Source organism: Vombatus ursinus, unplaced genomic scaffold (genome assembly GCF_900497805.2).
Source record: "Vombatus ursinus unplaced genomic scaffold, bare-nosed wombat genome assembly UNPS02014833.1, whole genome shotgun sequence".
Taxonomy (NCBI): Eukaryota; Metazoa; Chordata; class Mammalia; order Diprotodontia; family Vombatidae; genus Vombatus; species Vombatus ursinus.
The window spans coordinates 9,940,567-9,962,112 of record NW_020954611.1 but is presented as its reverse complement, the minus strand read 5'-3'; the positions used below and the strand labels follow the sequence as shown (position 1 = coordinate 9,962,112).

At 39.8% G+C, this 21,546-nt stretch overlaps 1 protein-coding gene across 2 annotated transcripts in view; it reads left to right on the top strand.

The window, feature by feature from the left end:
- Positions 1 to 21,546, top strand: part of MYOF (myoferlin) — a 159,016-nt gene that overhangs the window by 6,985 nt on the left and 130,485 nt on the right. For both annotated transcript variants that reach the window (XM_027839784.1, XM_027839783.1), the window contains exon 2: positions 19,186 to 19,241. In XM_027839784.1, coding sequence (XP_027695585.1) covers positions 19,186 to 19,241 — 56 coding nt within the window. The remainder of the gene's footprint in view (positions 1 to 19,185; positions 19,242 to 21,546) is intronic.

The window sequence follows — 21,546 nt, the reverse complement described above, 5'->3', positions numbered from 1 at the left end:
TAAAACATGCAGCCACAAAAGCCTACTGCTTTATAAATTCATTGACTTCTTGACTTTGGTGAAGCCCTGTTTCAGCCTCCAAACTTAGTTTGTAAGCAACGCAAGTCTTGAAAGGCAAAAAGAAGATCTCCCGAGAGTGTTACTATTATCGCATACTTACTAAGGACTTGAAAAAGCAACAGGATTTAACCTACTGAGTCATTAATACCACTTCCTGGAGTTGGGAGATTGGACATTTTCCATCCAAATGGCCCAACCCTACTTAAACTTGGCCTGTTTCAGGAGCCGAGTACATAAAGGCCTAGTCTGCTGGCTCCTAGCTATTTGTAAAGGTGGAGCTCCCTTTAATTAGTTGACTTGGTTTGTTTGTTTTCTCAGTAGTGTTAAGCACTTACCCTCAGCCTCTGGGTATTGTTAGTTTTTTTCCCTTTTTGTTGAGATGATGGACAATTTACCAGATTCATCTTCCTGCCCTTCTTTGGTATTTTTGCTCACTGGTGGTTATAGAATCTGAGACCTTCAAGGGATTTTAGAGATTATCTAATCCAATGACTTCATTTGATAGAGGAGGAAATCGAGGCCCTATGATTGCCCTTTGTGGAAAGTCAAATAGGAAGTAAGTGGCAGAGTGACAGTGAGAACCAAAGTCTAATGATTCTTGGGAAAAAGCCCTTCCCATCTTATCACACTGCCTCAGGCCTGTTTCACTGTTCTCCAGAACACTAACATGTTGTTGACACTGAACTTGCGTTTAATTTTTTCATTCAACAAGCATTTGTTTATTCCACTCCGTATTTTGACAGAGTATCAATAATTCATATCCTGTTTTTACATAACCTTCACTTCTAAATACAAGGTGCCCCAAGAAGTCTTTATATTTATCAAAGTGCACTGAGACTTTTTGGGACACTTTCTATATCCTTTTCTCCTTTCTTTACCCAGTGAACCAACCCTGGTAATAAATAATACAACAGAAAGAAGAAAAGAAAAAAAAAAGCAGTTTCATAACCAACCTATTAATTGAGTCTGACAACATATGCCATGCTCCACACCCATAGACCCCTACCTCCCCAGCGAAGGGAAGGAAATATATTTTTCATCTTGTCTTTAGGCCCAGCTTTGGTCATTATAATTAGACAATATTGAGTTTATTTTTTTTTTGTTGTTCTTTTTATTTACATTGTTGTGGTTATTGAGTGTATTTTTCTTGGTTCTACTTACTTCACTTCACATCTATCAATATGTCTTCTAATGTTCCTCTGTATTCTCAATATTTCTTAATTCTCACGGTGCAGTCCAATTACACTATATTCATGTACCACAATTTGGCAATTCCACAATCTATGTGTACTTACTTTGTCTCTGAATCTTCTCTCCTATAAAAAGTGCTGCTTTTTTGCATGATGGTGTTCTAAGAGACCTTTCTCTCCATGACCTCTTTGCGCTACATACGTAGCAGTGGGACCTCTGGGTCAAAGGCTATGAACATTTTGGTTACTATTTTAGTGTAACTCCTAACTGCTTTCCAGAATGGTTAGACCAGTTCACAACTCTATTAACTGTATGTTGGTGAGTCTGTCTTTCCACAACTCCTTTGACATTAACCCTTTTGATATTGTATATCTTTTTTAAAGTTATAGGATAATTAGATTGGAAGGGATTTAAGAAGCTAATTTTTTTCTTTTGTCCCAAGCCCTGAAAGGTTGGGTGACTTGACTTGCTGAGGGTGACATCTACCCTTTTATCTACTAAGTCAAGTTATCTCTACCATACCATTATAGAATCTTGCACCTGAAAGGACATTGAAAGGTAATTTAAACAACCTCCCAACTTCCAGGCAGTATCACACTTAAACCTGCTTTTTTGGTTGTTGATTGGTCATTTTTCAGTTGTGTCTGACTCTTTGGCACCCTATTTGGGGTTTTCTTGGGAAAGATGATGAAGTGGTTTTCCATTTCCTTCTCCAGTTCATTTTACAGATGAAGAAATTGAGGCAAACAGGGTTAGATGACTTGCCCAGGGTCACACACCTATTAAATGTCTGAGGCTGGATTTGAATTCAAGTTCTCCTGGCTCCAGGGCCAGCACTGTGCCACTATCCACTGTGCCACCTAGTTGCCCTAAACTTGCTTCATATTCAGTTATGTTGTGGGATAAAAGTTTAACAAAAGGCATATTCCTGAATGCTTAGCTTCCCACTTTCCTAGCACCTATTCCTAGAGGCTAATAGATGAATGGAATATCAGCACTGTTTTAAATTTTATTTATTTTTTATCTGTTTATTTTAAGACTGGGTCTGCCTATTGCCCCTAGGTTAGAAATCCAGGGGCTACTCACTGACCTCTCTCACTCTTATCAGCACAGGAGTTTTGACCTGCTCAATTTGTCCTAGGCCAATTCACCCCTGCCTTGGCAACCTGCTAGCCCTTTACTCCCTAGAACTCACTATATTAATGTTGGACTTAATTCAAACATTCACTGGGGTTAACCCACTAAAGCTCAAAACTCCTGAACTCAAGAGATCCACTAGCCTTAGCCTCCCTGGCAAGAGGAATTGTGTGTGTGTGCTACCACTCTTGGCCCTAGCATCCTTTAGAGTCCTGATTCTGGATTTGAAAGCACTAAAGAACAACTTGAAACTGTGCATGCATATTTTTAACAAATCTGGTGGATGCTTTACATTTTATGTCATACAGGTAATATAACACACCAATCATTTGAAAGGCTCTCACAGTTAGCGCTGGCCTGGTGTGAGCAGTGGAGTAACCATCCTACATGAAGAGGGTATAGGTAGGCTTCCCAACCAAAGATATTTTCTGCATTTCCTGTCACACTTTTTGAAGTTCCATCAATGGAAGTCCCTCTCTTTGATTCTTAAAGGCTTCTCTCTCTGTCTCTGTCTCTGTCTCTGTCTGTCTCTCTGTCTCTTTCTGTGTATGTGTGTGTGTGTGTGTGTGTGTGTCTGTCTGTCTCTCTCTCTTCTTTCTTGATGATCTTATCAGCTCCCTTGGGTTCAGTAAGATCTCCTGTATACCCAATGCTGTCTCTCTCCTGAGCCTCAGCCCCACATCACTAAATGCCTATTTGACATTTCTAGTGGGATTTTCTGTAGGCGTATCAAACTCAATATGTCCCGAACAGAACTCATTATCTTTCCATAAATCTGTCCTTTTACTTAACTTCCCTATTTCTGTCCAGGGCACCAGCATCTTTTCATTCACCCACACTGGCAACCTCAGTGTTATCCTCAACTCACCGCCCACCCCTACCTACATTCACTCTTGCTCTGATATCTGAGGCCGTCTTGTTGATTTTACCTTCACAACACTGTTAGCGTCTGTTGCCCTTTTTCCACTCACACAGCCACCCCTAGTTAGCTCTTTACCACCTCTTGCTTAGACTACTGCAATAGCCTCTCCCTACCAAAATGATATTCTTAAAGTGTGCATCTGACCATGTTACTTCTCTGTTGTGAGAGTGCAAATACTCTCTGTTATCTCCACGATAAAATACAAACTTGGCATTTAAATCTCATATACAGTCTGACTCCAGCTGATCTTCCCAGACTTATTCCATGTTTCTCCCCTTCGTGCATTCTCCATTCTAGCCAAACTTTCTGTTCCCCGTACACATCGTTCCATCTCCTGCTTTTGAGCAGGCTGTCCAGAATTCCTGGAATGTACTTTTTCCTTGCTTCTGCCTCTTAGCTTCCTTAGCCTCCTTAGAATTCATAAGTTCCTTCAGCTTGTGACTCTGAATAGACAAGGCCTTTCCTGATTGCCCTCCAGTTGCTGGTGCCCTTACCACTAAAATTACCTTGTATTAACTTTGCATATATTTTGCATTTATTTGTATGTGTATATGTAATTTATCCTCAATAGAACACAAGCTCCTTGAAGGCAGAGACTTTTTTTAAAAAAATATTTTTGCACCCAAGGCCTAGTGTAGTGCTTGATATATCAGATGCTTTAAAAATACTTGTTGAGGGGCAGCTAGATGGCGCAGTGGATAGAGCACTGGCTCTAGAGTCAGGAGGACCTGAGTTCAAATCCAGCCTCAGACACATAACACTCACTAGCTATGTGACTCTGGGCAAGTTGCTTAACCCCAATTGCCTCAGCAAAAAAAATAAAAAATAAAATAGAAATACTTGTTGAGGACATTTTACACAGCAGCAGCAACATTGTGTGATGATCAACCATGATAGACCTATCTCTTCTCAACAATACAATGATCCAAGACAATTCCAAAAGACTCATGATGGAAAATGCTATGCATATCCAGAGGAAGAAGGATGGAGTTGGAATGTAGATCAAAGCATACTATTTTCATTTTTTTGGTGATTTTTCCATTTTGTTCTATTTCTTCTTGCACAACATGACTAATGTGGAAATATGTTTAACATGATTGCACATGTATAACCTCTATCAGCTAGGGGAGGGAGGGAGAAAAATTTGGAATTCAAAATCTTATAAAAATGGATGTTGAAAACATTCTTTACATGTAATTGAATGAAAACATCTTTACATGTAATTGGAAAAATAAAATACTATTTATGAAAAAAATACAGAATTTGTTTTATGGCAAAAGATAAAAAACTTGTTGAATGAACAAATGAGTTCACTATTAAAATACACATAGGAGGGGTAACACCATAGGCTTTCTCAGTTAAGACCTTTTCAGCAATTAATTGATAATGGAAAGTATAATATTGCTAGAGTTAAACTCAGAAGATCTGGATTTAAGGCCTAACTCTGCCATTTACTGGCAATGTAACCTTGGGCAAATTCCTTAATTTCTCTGATTTCCTTAGGTTTTCCTTGTCCGTAAAATAGGAATCATAATGCTTGCACCTCTTACCTCACAGGGTTGTTGTGATGATCAATCTATCAGCAAGCATTTGGAGATGGAGATCTTTGTAAGCTTAAAGCATGTGTTACGTAAATGTCAGATATTACTATAATCAGCTCCTTCAGAGAATGACAAGGGATGGACACCTTAGCCTTAGGTATGAGGAAAGCAAATAAGAGACCAGGAGAGGAGAGAAGGACTCTGAAAGAGAAAGTGGAGGACAGAGTGCCAGCAGCCTCACAGGTATAAACCAACCAAAAGCAATAATAAATGGGACACAATTGTGATTTAGTTTAATGCAGCAGAGATTCATTAAACATCTATGATGTGGGTGCCACTGTGGGTAGAAAGAAAAAAAAAATTAAACAGTCCCTGCCTTTGAGGAGCCAATGTTCTGTGGAGAGGATACAGAATGCATACTGATAAATACACGTAAGGTAATGATGGCGCAAGAGCAACGGTGAAGATAAGGGAAGCTTATGAAGAAGTGGTGTCTGAGCCAAGCTTGAAGGAAAGTGAGGATGCTGAAAGGTGGAGATGAGGAGGGAGTACAGACCAGACATGGGGACTAGCTTATACAATGCAGTGAGGCAAGAGATGAGATGCTGAGGTCACGGGAAGGGAATAAGCATTTATAGTATACCTACTACATGCCCGGCACTATGCAAAGCACTTTACAAGTATTAACTTGTTTGATCCACACAATTATCCTGTTGGATAGGTACTGTTATTGTCTTCATTTTACATCATTTTACAGTTGATGAAACCTAGGCAAACAGAGGTTAAGTGACTTGCCCAGGGGTCACAAAGCTAGTAAGTGTCTGAGGCCAAATTTGAACTCAGGTCTTTCTGACTCCAGGTCCTGAACTCTATCCACTATGTCACCTAGCTGCCCTACAGTTGCTGAGAGTCATTCCTACATCTCGATTTATCAGGGTTTCTGGGGACTACTGGGATGGAGCTGGCCAAAGATGACTTTTCCAGGTTGGCTCCCAGTCTGCATCTCGCATTGGGCCTGATAAAGCAGAGGCTTGGAGCCAAGTTTGCTCACTGAATCGTACATAGCCTGGATCCCAAGAGAACAAAGAAACAGTTTAGCAAAACAGAAGCAGAGAGTTTGTGGGAGCTAAGACTGGAGGATCATTTCCAGTGAAACCTTCTCTCATTCTTCTGTTCCCCCTCGACCCTGTTGAGAAGAGCAACAGAAGCCTTTGTCTTAGGAAGAGTGAGAGAATAACATTGCTACAGAAAGGCAGCAAAGCTCAGTGGTGAGGGTCAGAGGGAAAGGGACTTAGAGGCATATGCGGATGGTGTGCTCCTTTCTGGAGCTAGGTGCTGACCACATTCACCCTACTCTGTGATTGGCTAGCTAGGGGAGAGATGCCTTCCTGAGAGAGGGAAGTACCAACACTGTATTTCAACTCCCATGCTGCCTGTGAGCTAAAACTCTGACTTTGGGGTTTATGCATCTACACCTGATAACTAGCCCTGAGTGAAGTGTGAGGTGAACATCCCACGGGCACTCTGTTGTTACACGTCTTTGCTTGCTCGCTCAAGGGAGGACTCATACAGCACCATGCCTAGATCTCCTAGTTCCATATTGATGCATACCTGGAAAGTGGGGCAGGGAATGCTGAGATTTAGGAGAATAGCAAGTTTGCAGCGGGTGTTTTATTATTCATTGCATTCTCATGTTATTAAAGTACTCTTAATTGACTTACTGATGAGCTGAGTAGTTTCTACCTTTATAACATCCCTCATATAATTTCCTTCTCTCCTCTGACACTGCAACCACCCTGGTACAGGCCTTCATCACCTCTCACCTGGATTACTGCAATAGCCTGTGGGTTGGTCTTCCTGCCTCCAGTCTCTTCTTGCTCCAATCCATCCTCCACTCAGCTGCCAATGTGATCTTTCTGAAGTGAAGTTCCCATTCAATAAACTATTACTTCCACAATCAAATATAAAATCTTCTATTTGTCTTTTAATGCTCTTCGTAACCTAAACCCTTCCTACCTTTCCAGCCTTCTTGCACCTTATTCCATTCCTCACACTCTGCAATCCAGTGACACTGGCCTCCTTGCTCTTCCTAGCACATGACTGGGCAATTTTCACTGGCTGCCCCCATGCCTAGAAAGCTTTACCATCTCATCTCTGCCTCTTTGCATCTCTGGAGTCCTTCAAGTGTCAGCCAAAGTCCCACCCTCTACAAGAAGCTTTCCCCAGAACTCTTTAATCTTAGTGCCTTCCTTTTGAGACAAACCCCAATTTCACCACTATATATTTCATTTGTATGTGGCTGTTTGCACATTGTCTGTGAGTCATTGAGGGCAGGGAATGTTTTTGTTTTGTTTTTCTTTATATCTCTGGTCTACTTAGCTGGCTCCTGGTACTTAGTTGGTGCTTAATTGACTTGGTTTAATTTTAGTAAAAAAAACCTTATAGTCAGTATTCCAACACATGCTTCTGTTTCTGTGGAAACTAATTCTATTATATTAAGGTCTGGTAAGTGACTCATTGAAATTACTTTTTATTTAAAAGAGAATGAGTTAGCCAGCATGTGGGGTCATGATCCTAAGTTCTGATTGGTAGATCTATAAATCAGTATACTCTTAGCCAGCATAGTGAGAGCAGGAGCTAAGGGATAGAGTCTCTGGTAACTACACAGAGTGGGCCCTTTTTTGGCATTTCTGTCCCAATAGAGTGGGCACAGACCTACAGGGCGAGTGTGGGGCACCCCTGCAAGTATCTATCAGTGCTACCTGGTAGTGAACACTAGGATCAGCCAGGAGGCTGATTGGGAATAGAGCAGGGTAGGAAGTTTCTTAAGGTCTGTCCTTCTGAAGATCCCTCGTTGCATAGTATGTTGGATTACAAAGTGTGCTAGATCTGGAATCACAGGACCTGAGTTTGAATCAGGACTCTGTTCCTTACTACCAATATAATCTTGGGAAGCTCAACTCACCTCTCTAGACTTCGGTTTCCTTATTTATGAAATAAGACAAGCCTAGAGGATCCCTAAAGGGCCTTTTAGCTTGAAATCCTATGATCCTATAACTCAGGGAGGCCTGGACATCCAGACCTCTTTGTTTCTCCATCTGGTGTTCCTGTGGTTCTGATATAACCAGGAACTGGATCCACTAGATAACATACTACAGCAAAAAGGGGTCGGGAGTCAGAGAACAAGAGAAGAGAGGAAGAGAATGACCTCAGGTTTTGATACTTGAAGATTCTGGTGTTACCAAGCTGTCCAAGTCTTGTGGGCAGTTGAATGAGGATAAGAGGGTCAGTAATTTGTCAACAGTATGCCAAAAATTTTTAATCCATTTGGTGGTGGTGGTGGTGGTGTGTGTGTGTTGGGAGGGGGGAGATCAGGAATTCATGCTTTTTAAATTAACTATGGTTTGGTGGGGCAGCCTGCTGTTTTGCTGACTTTTTCATTGGTGCTGTGGGCATACCCTGAATAGTTCATTTCTTGACCTTAGCATCTTGAAGCTGGTTCCCAAAAAATGCCAATCTGTACCTAAGCAACTGGTTTAGCTGTTTTTCCTTTTTATCAGAATGATTAAATGACCCAGTAGTGTTCATGTTGTGTGGGCACCCAGACTGTAAGAGGAAGAACATTAACTTGAAACAAAAGAATCCTTTCTTTATCTCTCAAGGTGTGGGTTTGCCACAGGATAATGAAATTCCTTTATAGCTGCTTATGACGCTGGGCTGGAACATAGTTTAGCAATGAATCAGTTCCTTATTAGAGAAATCAGAGAAAATTAGAGGTCATTTTATGAGTGACTACTAAAATCATACAATAAAATCTAAGGATGGCAAAAAAAATGAAAATTGACTGCATGCCCATCAACTGGAGAATGGCTGAATAAATTGTGGTATATGATTGTGATGGAATACTCATGTGCTACAAGAAATGATGAGCAGGTTGATTTTTTAAAAAACATGCAAAGACTTGCATGAAATAATGCAAAGTGAAATGAGCAGAGCCAAGAGAATGTTGTATACAGTAACAGCAATATTGTTCAAAGGGTAACTGTGAATGACTAAGCTTTTCTGAGTAACATGAATATTCAAATATACTACTAAGTACTTATGAAGGAAAATGCCATCTGCCTCCAGGGAAAAAAACTGATATATGGAAGTATGTATTATATGGTTCTACATATCTATTTGTATCTATATCAAATGCTGGTCTTCTCTAATATGGGGTTGAGAAAGGAGGAGACAATTTAGAACTCAAAACATAACAAAAAATATTTTTTAAAAATCTAATAAAATCTGTCATTTGGGTGACAACCTAACCACCCTGTACTATTGGTTGGAAGACCAGGACATGTTGTTTTAATTCCTAGATAATATGTCCTTGAAAAAATTTAGTCCTAACTTAAAAGCTTAGTATGAGAGTTATCTCATTGGAACAGGTCAGTAAATGTTTCAGGATGTCTGTTCACTGAGTAGCTCTCCCAGCAGGCAGAATTTCTGAGGATGAGGCTATTTATTGTTCTTCAGTTCTCTGGTTTGCTTTTTTCATGATCTGATTTCCTCAGAGCAGAGAACTTTTGGTGTGGTGTGGAGACCTCCTCTATCAAAGTAGATTATATCCCATTTATAATGTAGAAGATGCATACTAGGGAATCTTGCCTGAAACACCTAGAGGTACAAGGACTTGTCCATGGTCACTCAGAGGAAATTATAGCTAGTAAATGTTTGAGATGAGATGTCAGTTTGAGTCTTCCTGACTCTAAGCCTAGCATTCTATCTACTGTGATACCATGCTGCCTCTTGTCATATAGTACAACTTTTAAATTAAGAAAGTCTCCCCACAGCCTTCATCGTACACTCTTCCTCCTACTTCTTTCTCTTCATCTGCTTGTCTACTCCACACTCCTGTCTCTTTTTCTTTTCTCTACTACAGGCTATAGTTGTATAAGGTCAATATGACCCATTGATTTGAACAAATCAAAAAGTGGAAAAAATGAGTCAAGTTGGTTGGAATTTTGTGAGAAAAAACACAGGGATGTTATCTTTCAAATTCAATTACATTCAGCAAACATTTATTTAATTCCATTACAATTTATTATATGCCTCCTATGTGAAGGTATTATATTAGCTTTGGGAATACAAAAATACATATGACACAGACCTTGCTTTCAAGAGACTCCAATCTAATGAGGGAAAGAGGTGTGCAAATAACTATAATACAGAGGACAATGATATAACTGTAAACTCATGCAAAATGCAATGGAAAATTTGAGGAAGGAAGAGATTGTGGCATGGTGGAAAGAGGCTTGGGCACCAATCTAGTCTTGCTACTTGTATGATCTCAAGCAAGTCATTTGACCTTCATAGACATAGTTTTCTTTCAGTAAAATATGGGGGTGGGAAGAAGTACAGTGTTGAATTTGATTATCCTGAAGGTCTCTTCCAGCTACAAATACTATGAACTTATTATCTTTTAGCTGGAGCAGGGGAGAGGGAGAGATGAACAAGGGCCTGTGAGAAAGGGAGGAACTTCAACAGATGGAAATGGAAGAAGGGATCCCATTGCAAACAGGAGAGACAAAGTAGTCTAGTTTGGCTGGAAATATATGGTTGTTGTTCGCTGTGGCACTATTTGTGATCCCATTTGAGATTTTCTTGGCAAAGGTACTGGAGTAGTTCATCATTTCTTTCTTTAGTTTATTTTACAGATGAGGGAACTGAGGCAAACAGGGTTAAGTGACTTGCCCAGGGTCACCCAGCTAGTGGGTGTCTGAAGCCAGACTTTGAACTCAGGAAGGAACTTCCTAACTACAGTCTCTGTCCACCACCTAGCTGCTCAAAGAAAGTATATATAGTACATAAAGGGAAATAAGGATGGAGAGGAAAATTAAAGCCAAATCATAAATGGCCTTGAATTCCAGGATCAGGAGTTCACACTATTATTTTTTATCAGTGAGGCAATAGAGTGCTGCTGAAATTTTTTGTTTGTTTTGTTCTGTTTTTTACTAGAGAAATTATTTGGTCAGATTGGTGCTGTTAAGGGGATGACTCAGGTAGCTGTGTAGAGGACGAATTGGAAAGAGGAGAGACAGGAGGTAGGGAAATCAGCTATGAAGCTATTCTAACAATTTAGGTGATCGAAGATGATTGTAGTAAGAGTGCAGAAGAGGAGACAAACACAAGATATTTAGGAGATAGAACAGATAGGATTTGGCAACTGACTGGATGTGGGTGGTGGGTGGTGAGGTGAAGAGTCAAAAATAACTCCCAAGTTTATAAATGTGGATGTGTGGGAGGATGGTGGTGGCATAGCCCACAGAGTTGTTGGGAGAGGAATCAGGGTTAGGGGGAAAGATGATGAGTTCAATTATGGACATGCAGATCTTTTCCAATGAGTTCTGTCTTCTCATTATGTAGCCAAAGTATTTAAGCTTTAACTTAAGTATTTGTCCTTCCAATGAATAGTCAGAGGCAATTTTTGTACTCTTACTCATGGGTTGATGAATGTTGCTAGTAGAAATCACACAAAAGTGAGCTGACTGGAAGCTCTGCATATCATGCGATATAACTCCATCTGGGCCCTCCATGCTATATGACAACCTTTGTGATTCCCTTTTTGACCGTTATGCTTCTAGTGACTTTTGAAAACTTCTCTCCTCAAGTCCCGTAAGTCTCTCTCTCTCAAAATAATCTTTCCTATTTTATAGAGAAAAATTGAGGTCATCTAATGCAAACTCCCTATCCTATAGCTCAAAATCTTTCCACGTCTTTCCCTGTTCTCTTTTCCTTTTCTCTCATCTCTGATGCAGATATAGCATTTCTCACTGTCAAAGCCAGTAGTCCTACCTTTAGCCTTGATCTCATAATTTCTTGCCTCTTCCAGAAGCTTACACCATTTATCCTTCATGTACCACCTCACTTTAATCTTTCCTTATATACCAGGTTTTTTTCTTCTTCTCCTACTGCCTATACATATCCTTCTGCAATCTTAAAAGAAAAAGTTCATGGAGTCCCTCCATCTTCTCAAGCTAATGCTTTATACCTTTCCTCCCTTTCATTACCAAGTTCCTGGAAAGCACTCTCCACTCTTTCTGTTTCTATTTTCTCACTACCCACTCATTTCTCTGCCTATTGCAACCCCATCACTCTACTGAAACTGCCCTCAGTGGTTACCAATAATATATTAACTGCTAAATCCTATGGCCTTTTCTCACAGCTTTGACTTCTCTACTTCATTTGACAGCATCAACCACGTCTTCCTCCTGCATACTCTCACTTGTTTTGGGTTCTATAATACTGTTCTCTCTTATCTGACCATTCCTTCCTAGCCTCCTTTTGTTATGTCTTCAGCTTTTCCTACCTGCTAAGCCTGGGTATCCCTTAAGGTTGTCTTGGGCTGTATTTTCTTGTCTTTTAACACTCTATCCCTTGGAGATCTAATCTCTTCCCCATGGTTCAATTTTTCCCTCTATACACATTACTTCTAAAACGATAAATTCAGCCCAGATTTCTCCTGAATTCTAGTCCCACACTGCCAATTACTTGCTGGACATCACCACCTGGATGTGTCAAATTCAACATGTCCAAGACAGACTAATTATCCTCCCCCCATCCAACATTCCTCCTCCTCTAAGTGCCCCTGTTTATGTCCACAAGATCATAGATTTAGAGCTGAAAAGAACTTTAGAGGCCATGTGGTCCAATCCCCTTATTTTATAGATGAGGAAACTGAGTCTTTCTTCTTTGGAGCCAAGCTCATTCTTTGTAATTTCACAACATCTATTTTTGTTCATTCTGTGGCCATCTTTCTTTCCTACATTGTAATCAACGCATCTATCATTTTTGTGGCACTGTTTACTTCATTCTTCATTAATTCATGTAAGTCTTTCCATGTTTCTCTGCATTCACCATACCCTTTGTTTCTTACAGCACTACAATGCCTCATTACATTAATATGTCGCAATGTCTTTATCAACCAATCAATGGACATCTACTTTGTTTCCAGTTCTTTGCTACCACAAAAAGTGCTACTATAAATATTGTAGTGTACTATATATCAAACCTTTCTTTTTGTCAGTGACCTCCTTGAGTATTTGCACAGCAGCAAAATCTCTGGGTCAAAGGGTATGAGTATTTTAACCAATTTGTATAATTCCAAACTGCTCTCTGGAATGATTGTGTAAATTTGTAGCTCCATCAACAATGCATAACCAATATATTCATTTCATTCATGTTTATGATGCAGTCTTTACTTTCCTATAAAGTCTTTATCTAACTAGATCTCTCTTTTACTCATTGGCCCCCAGAGTACATTAAAAAACAGTGATCTACAAGTATTTCCTAAAAGGTGGTGGATTGGGGATTGGCAGCCCTGGCTTCCTGCCCTTGCTTCTAGGTCCACTTTTGTGGATAAGATGCTTCATTTCTTGTTTCCTCAGAGATAAAATAATAACAATAATAATAAATACTACTTACCTCACAGGATTATTGTAAGAAAAATGATTTGTAAATGGTAAAGCACCGTGAAAATGTGAATTACTATGATTGTCAACACCTCTGCTGATGTGGTTGGTGCCAGGCCTCTTTTTCTTTCAACGCCTCACTGGGATGTGAGAATAACTCTGGTTTCTTAATGACTACCAGTGAAAGTTTAAGCTTGGTGACCAAGTGGCATGTCTGTCCTCCAAGGACCAGCCTACCTAAATCCAGAGAGACCTATCACCAGGCAGGCAGCTGGGTTATGAATATTTTAGCAGCGCCAATATTTGAAGAGGGCCAACTAGGCAGTGCAATGGATAGAATGCCAGGCCTGGAGTCAAGGAGACTCATCTTCTTGAGTTCAAATCTGGCCTCAGACACTTAGCAGCTGTGTGACCCTGGGCAAGTCACTTAACTTCTGTCTATCTCAGTTCCTCATCTGTAAAATGAGCTAGAGAAGGAAATAGCAAATCTCTTCAGTATCTTTGCCAAGGAAACTCCAAATAGGGTTGAGAAGAGTCGGATAGGACTGCAATGATTGAAAAAAATAATATTTGAAGACCATTTATGAAGTTATGGAAGAGTGGTGATTCATACCTGCAGAAAGACTATGAACAGGAGGGAATGATGGATCCTTCAAGTGCTGAGGTCTAAGTGTTACAGCGAAGTTTCAATGCATTAGATCCATCTCTTACAGATATGGAAACTGAGGCACACAGAATTTAATAACATGTTCCAAATCACCCAGCTCGTTAGGTATGAGTCTGAGGCTAGAAGTTAGGCTTCCCAATTTGTAGTCCTGTGCCTCTGGGAGAGACGCTGCTTGTCCTGAACCTGAGCATGATCTATACTCGAGAAATCAGAAATCAAGTAACTCTGTGGAGCTTGGACATCACCAGTACACAATGGGATCATCTTAGGTCCTGTAGCAGTAAGTTCAGGAGAAGAATATTTTCTGACAAAAGTAGTTTCAGTGGAATACTATTGTTTTTAATTTTTTAACCTAGGGCATCTCCTAAGCTCAGCAGGACTGCAAGTGATAGGGAAGTGATGTGGTGAATCAGCCCTGCTCCTCTCTTTGGTGTTCGATTTTATCAGTGCTATCAATTACGGTTTAAAAAAGGGGAGGGGGGCGAAACAGTCCCATGGTGTATTTCATTAGCTGCTCAGCCAAAGTTCTCTTCCTGAACTTGTTTGGCAAGATCACCCTTTAGTGATCAAAAACAACCGTTTATGCCAGCTTGTTCTGAATTTTTCAAAGTGCTTCTGGAGATTAGAAAGCATTATGTTTCTTTTCCTCTTGGAACTAAAAGGGCAACATGTTTCCTGGGGTTCTTATGAGAGAAGAGCTTCCTTCAATCCTTTTCCTGTGGTCACTCCACCAACCTGGGCTGGCGACTGTGGAAAGTTGTCCCCTTGGGCAACTGCCAGTCAAGGGTGGGAAGGGCTCATTCCAAATGCACCTGGGCTGTTCTATAGAAGGGGTGGAGTGGAACCAGTGAGTCAAGTGGAACATATGACATGTAGACACCTAAATATTAGGGTTAGCTCACCCCTTGCACTTTGCCTGGTCCAGCCCAGCCAACCCAACTCAGGGTCCTACAGCCTGGGATAGGTATTTTGTATGACATCTTTGCAGAGCCAGAGGAACAATTTTATACCCCTTCTTCAATGAATAGAGTGCTCTCAGCAAAGTTTATGATAACTATTTTCAGACAGTTGGAGCTCTAACTGCCTGGAGAGCTGATTGTTAAAATTTCAATGTGAGCATTTACACCTAGGAAAAAGGCAAACATTACAAATTAGGGCTTGATTTGTTTTGTTGATTGTCTAGACTTAAGAAAATGATGGAGAAATGTTAATAACATAGATTAAACTTAAAAGTATGTCAGGCATATTTTAAATTTTTTTTTGAATTTTAAACTTTTTTTTTAGAGATCTGGTTGCTAAACATTTACCGACATACCCCTAGCTATTTCCTGCCTCCACTGGAGGGGACTGGGAGACAGGCTTGGTTCCTTTGGTTCAATTTCAATGGAATTGGCATCACTTCTATCTCATTTCAATTTTTCAACAAAAAAAATTAATTTGGAAGAAATTTTCTCCCTGACTACAAAATGCCAAGTCTACAGCAACTTTACTGAATTGGACAAAAGTGAAAGATTTGAATTGTCCATTCTGCCTCTCAGATGCCTAATGACAACTCACATTTCTATAGCACTCATAGGTTTACGCAGCACTTTCCTCATAACAGTGCTGTAAGGCTAGTAGTATTTATCCCCATTTTATAGAGTACAGTGACCTGATTCTCCCAGGCCCACATAGCTAGTAAATGTCAGAACCAGAATTCAGATCCAGGTTTGCTGACTCCAAGTCCAAAACTCTTTCCATAGTAGTAATATGGGTGTGTATATAGTGAGGACTTCAAAATCATTGTTCCCCCTTCTTACAAGACTATTTCAACAAGGCTCAATAAATAAAACAGATCAAACTTTCTGCTCTACCATATTTGGCAGGACTCTTTCGATTGTTAAGCATCCATGAATTTCTCTGGCCTCCTCATAAGTAGTTGGACACATTGTCTCCTAGGTAAACTGCAGAGATAATAAATATTCTAGTCATCCAACTGTGCCTGGCAGATTGGCACGATCATATTTTTAAGATTTTGGAAAGTTACTGGTTGGTGGGTGACTGACCCTGGCACCCAATTACATTGTGACCCTTACAGGAAAGAAAGAGTAGCATTGAGTAAGAAAATCAGAAAATAGGGAATGCCCTAAGGAAAATAGCGTGTTTCACTCCTGAATGTGCTCTAAGTTTGAACCAGTTATTTTTTTCCATGTAGAAAATGTTTTGTTCCTTTCCATAAAAAGAATCATCTTAATAAAATTGGGGTGAGGACTAGGAGAGAGAGCTTCCTGTAATTTAATCTAACGTTTGTAGTCTGTAACTTCTGACCCTTTAAAGAAAACATAAGTGGAGTTGAATAGCTGAGTAATAGAAATATGTGACCTTACAACCGCAGATAAGAAAATAACTCTCAAACATTTTTTTTGGCTTGACTTACTTTACATGTGAGGCTAGACTTCCAATGAAAATATAATATTTCATTCAATATTTCAATATATCATTCTAATTAAAAATCAAAATAATCAAGCCTAACCTTTTAAGGGTGGGATGAGGTAGCTTTCTCCTGGCCAGGAAGCCTGTTCTAGCCCCTAAGAATCAGCTGGGAGCCAGCCAGAGAAATACCAAGAGAAGCAACAGGAAGTCTCATTTCCCCAGCTTCTAACAGGGTAGAAGGTGAATAGCCCCACCTATTCAACAGTCATCTCTTTCTCTAACTGACTCCTCTCCCTTTTGCCCCAACACACTGTTTGATTATAATATTCACTAGGTTGGAGTATTCTTAACTTATTAGATTCAATTAAATTATGAACTACCCCCATTGGATTACAAACACCTTCATGTAAGTGTTTATTCTCCAAGAATACTTAATTGATGCTTATTGAATAATTAATTTATTGGACAGTTTCAGCAGGGTTGGTTACTCCCCAAAGATTTTCCTCAGGCTAGGTTAGTCCATTGGCATTGCCACTCTTCCCGGAAATCCAGGAAAATGGCAAAGCAAGAAATAAAATATTTTTGGGGAGTCAGATATAATTATGTACATATACTCCCTACCCTTTTATAATTCTAACATCCAACTCTGGTGTCGTTTAATGGAACAGGGTCTATTTTCATCCTTAGCCAAGGTGTCTTAGGTCAGAAGCTACTTGGCTTGCTATCAAGCAAGTTAACCTAGTAGTTGGTCCTGCTCTGAATGTGTAAATAGGCACTGAACTTTTTCCTCTGTGCTCAAGATACTGCCTCTTTGCACTTCTATTATTTCAGTCCTTGTCTTGTTTCTTCCCTGCTCTCAATCCCATGTCTGCATCTTTGACTTAGTTCCTCTTGTTGATTAGTGACCTGGTTTTGAATCTTACCTCTGATACTTGCTACCAGTGTTATCTTGGGCAAGTCACTCAACCTCCTTAGGTTTCGATTCCCCCATCTGTAAAAATATGGGAGATAAAAGCAGATTAAATTTGTGTAGACAGTTTTTAGAGATAGCAGTGCCACTGTATGTGGTATGCACTCCATGTCGATGTGTCTGGTTCTTTACTGGAATCTCTGAGAATGCTTCCAGATAAGGGAAGCCTTTTAACCCACTCAGAGAAATGCTAAAGCAAACGCTCCTTTCCTTTGACATAGTTTTATTCACTTATCTCAAGAGCTAAATTTTTTTCATTGTAATTAGATACACAGATTTAGAGGTTTGTTTTGAGTTTTGAGGTTTGGTAAGGGAGAGGAATAGTCAGCATGAACATGCCAAGATAAGTTCTAGGAAAGCCCTACCTGCTCAAAACAACAAGGCCAGTGACTGGGGTTCTGTAGGTCACAAAGCAGGTTCAAACTCAGAAAATAAATACTATACACTTAGACATAAATTGATGATTTGGGGGTCATATTGAACTTTAGAGGCTAGTTTAGAATGTTCAGTGTCAAGGCAAGTGCAAAAGTTAATACTTAGTAAAGTAAAGGTAATGAGTCATAGAATTGTTATGTTAAGCCCTCGGAAGAATGCAAATGGATAGACAGAGTGATATGATTAGACTTAATGCTTATCTTTGTATTAGAAAAATACATGGAAATGGGACATGCAGACCACACTAGAACAAAGGAAACTCTAGTCAGGAATTGTTTAGTAATCTCTAAAATATGAAAAGAGAAATTTCATCACAGAGTTAGGAATGAAGAAAAGATTGTAGAGATTTTGTACTTGCAGGCAAAGGCTGAATGAACCCTTGTTGGGGATGGTATAAAAGGGATTCCTATTTGGGGTCAGGTGGGAGGTCCTTTCCAGCTCAGGGATTCCATGATTCCATAATGATATGCACAAGGGAGTTGTAGTATCCAAGTGAGGCACTTCTGACTCACCAACTTGTGATAGCTTTGCAGTATATGGCTACATTTGAATTGAAATGGGAAATATTTCCTATTAGAAGTCCAAAGAATTGGATTCTCATTCAAGTTCTTTACTAAATAGCTGCATGACATTGGGCAAGTTGTATCGCCTCTAGGCCTTCTGTTTTTCCAGCTATGAAAAGAGAGGACTGACCTAGATGATCTTTCCAGGTTCACTGACATTCTATGATTCTGTACAAAATCATTTAATAAATATTACCAGCTAGAATAGAAAAAAGGTGAGCCATCTTGTTTTCACTTGAGGGGGATTCATAAATATGCCACATTGTAGTCACCTGTCAATGGAAAAGAGAGAATTTGTGTCTTTGATGAAGTTGTTGTCCCTCATTCTTGAAAAGGACCAACAACATCAGGAGGGTGCATGTGAGTTGGATGCAGTGGATTGGGAGAGAAGAGAATCCAAAGGGGCTTTCCTCCCTCTAGTTTACTGTTATACTATCTCTTCTGGAAAATCCCAGTCACTTTGTGTCAATGTGAACGTACATGGGAAATGTGGAGCATCCATGTGTCTGTATGTGTGGCTCCCCATCACACTAGTTAGTCAATGAGCATTTATGATGTGCCTGCTTTGTGGCAGGCACTGTGTTAAGCACTGGGGTTACAAAGAAAGGCATGACAGTCCTTGCTCCTGGGAAATCTCACCTCCTTTAGCAACATGTAGACGACAGGGATGACATGTTTAGGCTCAATCAACTAATCAATCCACAAGCATTCTCAATAATGGTTGATTAATGTATTTCAGTAATTGATAATTGGTTAATGCATTTATTTATTTATTTTTATGGTTACTTCATACATTTCCTGGTTGATTGATATATTTCATTTCTTAATTTGCAGATGAGAAGAAGAAAACAAAGAAAATTGATAATGAACTCAACCCTATCTGGAATGAGGTGACTTTTTAGCTTAATCTTTGTTAAAATATATGCAGCAACTAATTCTTCTATGGATCATAAACTAGTTGTAGAATTGAAGAATCTGTACTGCCCTCTCCCCCTTCACTTGCAGAAGGAGCAGAGCAATTCTCTAGCTTCCCAGTTACCGTCCTAGTAGAGCAATCAAGACCCTAAGGGCTTGCTCTAAGGCTTCTCTACACACTCCTTAGAAGCTGGTGCCTTGTGGAAGCTTCTGCCATCCTCAGGTTCATGCGTTTCTGTTCAAAATTCTGAGGAGAGAATCAGGGCAGTGTACTCTGCCCTACCAGTGCATCGGGGGAAGTTTTGTGGGTCCCTTCCTCTGTAGGGCTCCTTGTGGTAGTAATAATAACAACAATTTATTTAAGATTTACATGATATTCTTTTTTAATCCTCACCAAAACTCCTAGAGGTAAATGCTATTATTATCCCAATATTTACAGTTGGAGAAACCAAGGCAGATACAGGTTAAGTGATTTGCCCAGGTCTCATTGCTGGTGTGTGAGACCACATTTGAACTCAACTCTTTTTAACTTCAGGTTCACTATTCTATCCAAGGTACTACCTAGCTGCCTACATAAATGGAAAAGGAGAATCAGGCACATTGATATGAACATAGATAACCTAAGGGGACTAATGTTAGCTTTGCAGAAGATGTAACTCATTCATCGATTAAGGTCTTGGTTAACATTTCTATTGCCAGCTCTAATAACTCATTTGGGTTAAAAGTCATCTGTATTCATTAAGATATAAGTACCTGTCAAAAATTGGCAAGGTTGTGAAGAAGCAACCTTTCTACCCCTTGGTCTGCATGGGGAGATGAGGGATTTGCTCCTCAGATGCTGACATCCAGGAGTCACTTGCTCCACACTATAACTGCCATCCCTGTGCCTTACCTAGTGATTCTTCACCAACCCTATATCACAGTGGGATTTCTTTCTGGGCCTCTGTTGCTAGTACTCTATCTTAGCCATGGCATCCCTTTCTCCACACCTTGTCCTTAAATTCCCATGGAAGCTTCATCTAGACGCTGTGGTAGACAGGCCACCCCTGTCTACAGTATGACTGTACTTATAATTAGACTGATTTCTGTGCCACCATGACCATGTTTCTCCCTATCCCTCAACTAATTGTTCTGGGTTCAATAATTTCTAATTCTAGTTCTGTTGACCACTTACTGTACTTTTAAAGATATGGGGGATTTGATAAAACTGTAATGATAGGATTTTAGGAGATCCCTCCCCTACAGTACAGCTGAATAAAATCCCCTAAAGATAACCTGGAGAAGTGCTCAGAACTGGTGATAAGAGGCCAGAATTATTAGAAATAAAAGCTATGACAAAAATAATCTTATTAAGTAGTGTCTATCTAAAACATCAGCAAGCCTTATCTATAATGGGGATAAGCTAGAAGACTTCCCAGTAAGATCAGGGGTGAAGCAAGGATGCCCATTATCATCACTAGTATTCAGTATTGTACTCGAAATGTTATCTATAGCAATGAGAAGAAAAATAAATTGAAGGAATTAGAACAGGCAATGGGGAAAAAAGTATCACTCTTTTCAGATGATATGATGGCATACTTAGAGAATCCTAGAGAATCAACTAAAAAACTACTTGAAATAATTAACAACAAAAATAATCTTATGATTCATTCTCTTGATTATTCATTGAGCTCAAAAACTGTCAGTTTATCTTAACTCTTCATGTGACCTGAAACCTAGGGGTGTCCTATAGGCAAGAAGAAAGAATTAGATAGGAAACCCATAAGGAAACATAAACTTTGAAACTAAAAGAAACAGGGAATCAACACTGAAGAGAGATGGATGATGCAATAAAGAAGGACCCCAGAGAAAGATAGTGCCTGCCTTTGGGGCCAACTAAGAACTATAGGCAAAGAAGCCTCATCTCAAGAAGATAGAGAATAACCTTCAGGCAAAATGAATAGATGAGAGAAACTGATGGAGGTGGGGAAGGGAGCAAGATTTAAGGTATTATGGTGCCATAGACTCCAAAGAATGGGGCAAAGGTGGTGTCCACATGGTCACTGCAGTACGATCTTGTCCAGGGAGTCATGGACTAGGACATGATCTAAGAGGGCTAGGAAAGCTGTAGAGTAGAATGGTACCAACATCTCAGACTAGAAAAGAACATCTGAACATCCCATATTTAGAAACAAAACCTAGAAGCATGTTTTAAGGGAGCCTCTGGATCCCTCCAGAACTTTACAGTCAAAGCAAACTAACACCTACTATTGTCATCATGGGAAAGAGATTGTCTTGAGA